At 51.5% G+C, this 8,260-nt stretch overlaps 1 protein-coding gene across 1 annotated transcript in view; it reads right to left on the bottom strand.

Moving 5' to 3' along the window:
* The window catches only part of EEF1AKMT4 (EEF1A lysine methyltransferase 4), a 10,026-nt gene extending 2,476 nt beyond the window's left edge, over window positions 1-7,550 (bottom strand). The window contains exon 1 of the mRNA XM_006160757.3: window positions 7,301-7,550. Coding sequence (XP_006160819.1) covers window positions 7,301-7,496 — 196 coding nt within the window. The 5' untranslated portion in view covers window positions 7,497-7,550. The remainder of the gene's footprint in view (window positions 1-7,300) is intronic.
* Window positions 7,551-8,260: the final 710 nt, after the last annotated feature.

Genomic DNA, 8,260 nt, shown 5'->3' with positions numbered 1-8,260 from the left:
GGGGGCCGGGGGGGAAACCCCGCCCCCCCCCCCCCCAAGGCAGTCGGCCAACTGACAACCACGCAGTCGTGCAACCAATCACAACGCACTGGAAGGAAGTTCTCCAAAAGCAGTCCCAGAAAGGGCAGGGTCAGGTTAGGGGTGGTCACAGGAGTGGAGGTGGGTCTACAGCCTCCTGGGCACGACTTCCTTAGAAGGTGCAGTAGCCGTGGGCCAGCTCATGGTGTGGTGGGGTGGAGGCAGCTGGATCCCACATGACCAGCCATGTAGTTCGAATCCTGGACCGGCCAGCTTGAAAACACAGCAGTCACATATGTACGTATGCCCAAAATCCCAAGAGGAGAATGGAGGAAAAGGGAATGCAGCTTAGCAGTCCCCTCTGGGGAGCACTTTCTCACCTCACTTTCCCTGTCTCTTCCTCTCTCACTCTGGAAAGCACATGTGCCCTATAGCAAAAGTAAACAAACAGAAGAACACAGCGGCCTCTCCCGTGGCTGGAGGGCAGCTCCTGGCAGCCTCACATGGCACTCCCCAGTGCTCGGGATTAGGTTGCCTTTAATGCTCATTTGCCTCCCTAAGAGGATCGTAGGATCAGCTGTTGAGATAGCCCCAATCTGGCAGGGCCTGGCGCGTGGACAGGGCACCCAGAGGCAGCTGGCTAGGCCTCAGCGCTCCCTTCCTCTTCAGGCCCCGGGGCGCAGAGTACTGTGCCCCTGGGAAACACCCCATATATGCTTCTTCACATTGGAGCCTGGTAGTATGGCGCATGGGATGGGGTGAGGGGTGGTGAGGGGAGCTGGACAGGAGACCCTGAGTTCCAGGCTGAAATCCCTCTGGGTTCTCTGGTCATCACCCCCTACCTGACCCCACAGGCATTCCGAGTTCTGCCCCAGTGCGGGCAGACCCGCATCCCCTTCCGTCGTTCCCCTTAGTACTGACGGCATCTTCCAAACAACTACCGAAGATGAACGGGAGAGCTGACCACAGGGGCACTCATGCTTAGGGAGCAGTGATTTGTCATCCTGCTGTCTCAGTGACTCGGGGCCTGTGGCCTTGGGGAAGCAGAGCCCTGCAGAAATGGCTCCAAGCCAAGAACACAGCAACAGGGAGCCCGGGGCTCAGAGGATGCTAACCCAACACCAAGAGACTGGGCTGTAAGCCAGAATGCCAGGTCACTGACTCGATTCTGAGGTATAACAGACAAAAGCGCCATCTCGGGGTTGAAGAGCTGAGTCCTCTGGTCAGTCCCGCCTCTCCGTATGGGAAATCTACATTGGAAGCCACGCTATGACTGACCAAGTCCCGTGAAGCATGGAGTCAAGCGAGAACAGAGAATCAAAGTACCGTGATGGCGAAGCTGGGACGGCCAGCCCCGTGCATTCACCTGCCACGAGGACACTCAAGCCACGGGACCAGACATCCAAGTCCTCAGGCAGGGTATTCCGCTCTACGAACAGTCCTGGGTAAACTGCCCCTCCGGCTCCCATTTTTAATAATAATAATATCATTGAATACTAGATTCTATGCTAAGAACTTTAAACCTCTTCTTAAAATATGTGTTTTTTGTTTTTAAAGATTTTTTGCCATAGGGCATGTGCATTTACTGGAAACAGACAGAGAAGAGAGAGAAAATGAGAAATCACTCCCTGGGGGGGATGGCCACACCGCAATCACTTCTCTTCCATTCTCCTGGGATTCTGAACACGCACACAAATGCCTGGCATGATTTTCAAACCACCTCGTCTGGGACTCAAACTGTGGTCAGCCATGTGGGAGTCCAGTGCCTTAACTCCCATGCTGCTGGCCCCTAAGTATATTTTTAGAAATTTGTGATACAGTGTGTGCATGTGAGAGAGAGGAGCACATTCCACGGGACGTAGCATCCTCCATCCCGCCAGCCTATCAGATCTAGTATGCACTAGTGTGCATGCCTGGTGTGTTTCAGGCTAACCAGGCGGGAGATTTGAACCGCAGTCACCATGTGGCTTCCAGCAATGTGCTCTGACATACGACCACCTGTGCTATATGTTAAGCACTGTATAAGCATTATCTCAGTTGGGACCAACAGTGGCAAGGTGGTCAAGGCACTGGACTCCCATATGCCTGACCGTGGTCCAAGTCCTGGAACTAGCAGCTTGCTTTCTCACTTTCCCTCCCTCTCTCTGTCTCTCTCTGGTGAGCACACATGCCCTACAGCAAATTAAAAAATAAAATAAAAATAAAAAACAAAGAATTATCTGTTTATTTTCACAGGAGATCTATCTAGAAGATACCATTATTGGGGACCTGGAGGTGGTGTGGTGGTTAACACGCTGGACACTCCCACATGGCCAACAAAGTTTCAAGTCCTGGAGCTGGGAGTTTGCCCTTTCTCTCTTTCAGTTTGGGTCCCGAACCTGGTGACTTGCTTTCTCTCGTGCCCTCGCTCTCAATCTGTGTCTCTCTCTGGTCAAATTAAAAGAAATGAATGAATAAATATAATTAAATAGGAACCAGCAGTTGGCGTAATGGCTTTGTCACTGGACTCCCATGTAGTCGACCATGGTTCGAGTCCCGGACCCGATGGCTTAAATTCATGCCAGGCACACGTGTGTGCATGCCCAAGATCCTGAGAGGAGAATGGAGAAGGGACTGAGGTGTGGCCATCCCCCATGGAGTGATTTCTCCCTTTCTGTCTTTCTGTCTCTCTCTGTCTTTCTGGTGAGTGCACACACCCTATAGCAAAAACCTCTTAAAAAAATAATGAAATAATTCTTTTAAAAAAATAAAGAAGATAGTATTTTTACTATTCCCATTTTCTAGATGGGGAAACCGAGGAGAGTGGTTAAGGGACTTTCCTAAGGCCATATATAGTCAGAGGAAGAGCCAGGATTTGAATCCAGGCCTGCCTCACTACAAAGCCGCGCCTTCACACAACGTGCTCCAATTGCTTCCTGGTTTTCAGGAGGCCCACTCACAGCTATGCCTACGTGACATTAAGTTGTTTTGATGACCGATGACAGACGCCTTTCCACACACATCTGCACGGACAGCAGAGGCAGACGCTCTGGAGTCAGAAGAGCCCCTCACCCTAACTCTCACTACTCACTGGCTGCAGAACGGCAGTGGGCACTGTCGGCCCCCGGGAGGCCTGCCACCCGTCCTTTACCAATTTGCCTGTTCCTAGGTCCTGGCACGTGTTTGCTCCGCTCAGTTTGTGTCTGAGACTGTTCAGGTTGAAACTATCCTCAGGGGATCTCGGCCCGAGATCAGTCTTGCCCGGCCTCTTCCTCTTCCCAGGTCCAGCTTCTTAGCAGCTTCCATTGGGCGTACTTTCCTAACAAGTGACTTGGACGTGAGTCTTCATCCCAGGATTTGCTTCTGGGGAATCAAACCTAACACAATGATCTACAACAGGGGTTGCCAAATCCAGCTTGCCACCTATTATTATTTTAATTGCCAAAGGGTGCATGCACTTGCCAGAGAAGACAGGGAGAGGAAGAAAGAAAAGAGACGGAAGGGAGAGAAAGCATCCCCAGCAGTGTGTGGTCATGCCACCACCCCTTTTCAATTCCTTGTCCTGTTGGGATTTGGGGTGTGCACTGCATGCACTTGGTTTGTTTTTCAAGCCTCTGAGGCCAGGATTCAAACTGCAGTCACCCATTTGAGATCTGGCTCCCTTAACCAGTAGGCCCTGGGGCCAGCACACCACTTAGTTTTTATTTTTATTTGTTTATTTATTTATTTAGGAGATTTTTGTTTGTTTGTTTGTTTTTTGTTTTTGCTATAGGGCATGTGCTCTTGCCAGAAAGGGAGACAGAAAGTGAGAAATCATCCCCTGGGGGGATGGCCTTCTCTTCCATTCTCCTCTCAGGATCTTGGGCATGTACGCACACATGCCCGGTGTGAGTTTAAGCCACTGGGTCTGTGACTTGAACCGTAGTCGACTACACGGGAGTCCAGCGACATACGCATTATGCCAACTGATGGTCCCTTTAATTTTTAAAAAATAATTATTTTATTTAACTTTATTTATTATTATTATTATTTTCCAGTTTGACCAGAGAGGCAGAGAGAAAGAGAAAGGAAAAGTGAGAAAGCAAGCCACCAGGTCCAGGACTTGTACCGCGGTTGGACCGGTGGGAATCCAGTGCCCCTAACCATCATGCCACCTGCCAGCCCCCATCACTTAGTTTTTAAAATAAAGTTTTACTACGGCCAGGAGGTGGTGTCGTGGTTAAGGTGCTGAACTCCCACATGGATAACCACAGTTTGAGTCCTGGACCCGGTGGCTTAAAACTCGTGCCAGGCGAGCGTGCGCTAGTACCTAAAATCCAAGGAGAATGGAGGCGGAGGGATTCCAACATGGCCATCCGCCTGAGGGGATTTCTCACTTTCCCTCTCAATGTCTCTCCCTTTCTGATGAGACACACACCTTATGGAAAAACTTTTAAAAAAACAAAGTTTTTTGAACACCACTGTTCTCACTTATGGAGTTCGTAGCTGCTTCTCCACTACAACAGCAAAACCGAGTACTTGTGACAGGGAACGTGTGGTCAGTGAAGCTTAAAATACGTACTACCCGGCCATTTTCAGAGAACGCTTACGGGCCCCTAACCCGGAGTGATTTCTTAGTGCTATTACTCCTTTCTGGGGACTGTTCTGAGGACTGTGGAGTCAGGACTTCATGCCCTGTCACCTACCTGGTGCTCCACTTCTGTTTGTGGAGGTGGGATGCTACTGGAGCTCCCCAAGTTGTAGGTCCTAGTCTTAGAACTTGATGGTTCTTTTTTTTTTTTTCTTTTTTTTGTGGAGAGAGGCTTTCACTATAGGATAGGCCGCGTGTGCTTGCCAGAAAGACAGAGAGAGACAGAGAGACAGAAAATGAGAGATCACCCCTCCCCCCCACCGAGGGAGGATGGCCACGCAGCAATCCCTTCTCCTCCATTCTCCTCTCCAGATCTTGGGCATGCATGCACATGCACCTGGTGTGAGTTTAAGCCACCGGGTCCAGGACTTGAACCGCGGTCAACTACGTGGGAGTCCAGTGACATAGCCATTACACTAACTGCTGGTCCCAGAACTTGACGGTTCTACCTGGGAAGTTTGCCCTTTTGAGTTTTAGATTTTCCCACCCCTCCTGTGGAGAAAAGGGTACCTCCTAACCAACTAGGTTTTAGGGCAGTTTTCCCACCAGTCAGGAGCATGAGGATCTGCTGTGCTGCTTGCTGAATCTGTAGATTCCTAGGACCCAGACTAGACCATCCCTGGAATTACAATCTCAGGATGGGGCCTAGCTTTCTAGGCAATTTAAATGTGCATTAAAGGGGCCAACAGGTGGCATGGTGGTTAAGAGTGCTAGACTCCCACATGGCCGACTGCAGTTCAAGTCCAGGACCTGGTGGTTTGCTTTCTCATTTTCTCCCTCTCTCTCTCGTTCTTTTCCTCTCTGGCCAAATTTAAATGAATAAAGTTAAATAAAATAATTCTTAAAAAAATAAATGTGCATTAAAGCTTGAAAAATACAGATCTATGGTAAATCTATAAATAAAAGCAATGGTTTAAAACCACAGCATTCAAGAAAGTGCTTATCTCTTTCCTAAAAAGACATTTTGGGGAGACCACATAGAGTTTTATATATTGGGCTTTTTATTTGCTGAGCATCGTTCTAGATATCTTTCATATTCAATCATCTTAAGACCTGACAAGGGACCAGCAGGTGGCACAGTAGCTAAGGTGCTGGACTACCACATGGCTGACCGTGGTTGGAATTCCAGATTTCACACCGGTGCATGTGTGTGTGTGCCCAAAATCCCCAGAGGAGACTGGAGGCAGTGTGGCTCTCCCCCCAGGTGTGATTCTCACTCTCCTCTGTCTCTCCACGCCTGTATGGCAAAACCCAAAACAAACAAAAAACAAAACCTGACAAATAAGTTATGGTCTTTGTTTGCTATGGGTCACACGTGCTTGCTGGAAAGAGACAAAGAGAGCGAGAGAAAGTGAGAAATCATTCTCCGGGGGGATGGCCACGCTGCAATTCCTTCCCCTCTGTTCTCTCCAGACTTTGGCACGGGCCATGGCATGACTTTGAAGCTGCAGGGTCAGGACCTGAAGCAGGCAGTTGGCCCTGCAGGACCCAGCTGCCTTCACCTCCACACCACCTGTCGGCCCGGTACTGTGCTCTTTGTAAGACTGTGAGCACAGAGGTACAGAAATGTTCCAAGGTTACACAACTAGCGTCAGCTGGACCAAGGTTCTAACATAACCGGCGCCTCCGGAGTCCAAGTTCTTCACCAGTAGGTTATATTTCCTTTCTAGTCTTCTAGTGATACTTTAATTTTCAGACTGTGCAGTGGACACACATTAGATTTATTATTTATACATTAGATGTATACTGTATGCATATTTAAAATCCCGTTTTACATGAATTAAATATTTCTTTTTTAAAAAAATATTTTATTTGACTGTATTTTTATTTATTTATTTTTAATTTGACCAGAGAGGGACACAGTGAAAGAGACAGTGAGAAAGCAAGCCGCCAGGTCTGGGGACTCCAACGCGGGTCTGCCCTGTGGGAGTTCAGCGCCCTTAACCACCACCATGCCACCTGCGGGGCCCCAGTGAATTAAATACCCCATTTCAGGCTGACAAGGAGAGAGCCCCGAGGGAGCTCGCCTTCTCCGACCTCCTCTAGCAGTGCCAGCTTCTCTTCCCTTCGGGGGAATTGCACCTATCTCGACTGCATTCTCCCTTCTGATCCGCGGGGGCACTGTTCCCACCCTCACTTCCCTCAGGGCATAGGACCAAGTTTCAGTTAGGAATAGGAATGATGTGATAACTTTGTCTACGTGGGAAGGCTCCCGGTGACCATGGGCGCAAAAAGAACAGAGCTAGGCACTGTCCTCAAGGTGCCTGTACGTTCCTCGTCCGACTTGAACTCGCAGTCCCGAATCTTAAGCTCAGAACCGTCCCTGCCCTCCCGGAAGTTGTGTAGTCAATCAGCGCTGGGACTCGAAGGAGGTCCTCTGAGCGCTCCGGAGCCCGAAGCTATCTCCCGAGGGTCCTAGAGAGGCAGCCCCCCGCCCCCACCACCACTAACGCTCAGACCCGGAGGGACTTTATCCAAAGGGTCTCCCAACTGACAGTCTTACTCCTGCTTACCCCGCTAAATACAGCCAGGATTCTGAAAGCACACGGTCTTAGCTCCGGCTGGGGCGTCCCGGACTGGAGCAGACAGACCGGAGGACGCCAGCAGGGCCAGGCCGGGGCGCGGCCCGATTGGCCAGTGCCACCTGGGCCAGGAAGCGCCCGCACTACCCACCTAGCACGAGGATACGGTCTTCGGGCCGCAGCTCCGGCTCTAGGAGCGCACGGAAGGAGGAGAAGTCCCCGAACCACTCGTAGGGCGCAGAATCAGCTGCGTCTCGGTAGCGCTGATCCCAGTACTGAACCTCTCTGTACCCGCAGTTCCGCTCCGGCAGCTCGGGCAGGGGCGCCCGGGCCCCGGGAGAGGCCATGCTGCCGGCAGCTGTACAGCCGGAGCGCAGCTCGGGCAGCCAATCCGGAGGGCGGGATGGAGGCGGCAGCCCTTCTGTCCCCGCCCGCCTCCCGCAGTTGCTCAACACAAACACGTGGAGCTTCCGTCCTCTGCTCAGCGCGCTTCGAACAATGCTCCGGCTGGGAAAACCGCATCGTCTGGAAGGTGAACCCTCCGACTGCACCGCTGTGGTCACGGTGTCAGACCCACTGGGCTCATCACGGCGTCCGCGTATATTTCCAAGTCAAACGGCACCTTCCAAAAACTGAAAAATCAGGAAAGGTCCATTTCTTCCTCAGCCTCTTTTGAGCACCTGGAAGTTTCCGAGGAAGGCGGGGAGGGCGCGGACAGGGGCTCTGCCCTTAGGGAGAGTCAAGCGTGAACTCAGTTGCTCCCCGCGCCGGCGAAGTGGGGTGCTGGGCCTCGCGGGGGTGTGGGTGCTGCGTTTCTGGGCAAACGTTTCGTCTCCATTAACACTGGGTGTATTACTGAGGAGTAAGTCTTGATTCCTGCTCTTACAGTGTGTAGTCCATCAGAGGAGCCAGTGTGGGAAAATAAAATTTAAAGTTGCGTAAATGCTCTGGCTGCTCCGGCTGGCTCCTAGACCGCGGGACGCCAGGCGCGAGAAGCGGAACCTAAGTGTCGACCCGCCGAGTTTTCCGGAGTGGCGATTAGCGCCGCACCGTCAAGATGGCTGCGGGGCTGCGGAAACGCGGCCGGGCGGGGGGAGCGGGTTGGGTTTTG

The sequence above is a fragment of the Tupaia chinensis genome, unplaced genomic scaffold (assembly GCF_000334495.1).
Source record: "Tupaia chinensis unplaced genomic scaffold, TupChi_1.0 Scaffold000708_1, whole genome shotgun sequence".
NCBI classification, from domain to species: domain Eukaryota; kingdom Metazoa; phylum Chordata; class Mammalia; order Scandentia; family Tupaiidae; genus Tupaia; species Tupaia belangeri.
This window is presented reverse-complemented; position numbering and strand designations above follow the sequence as displayed.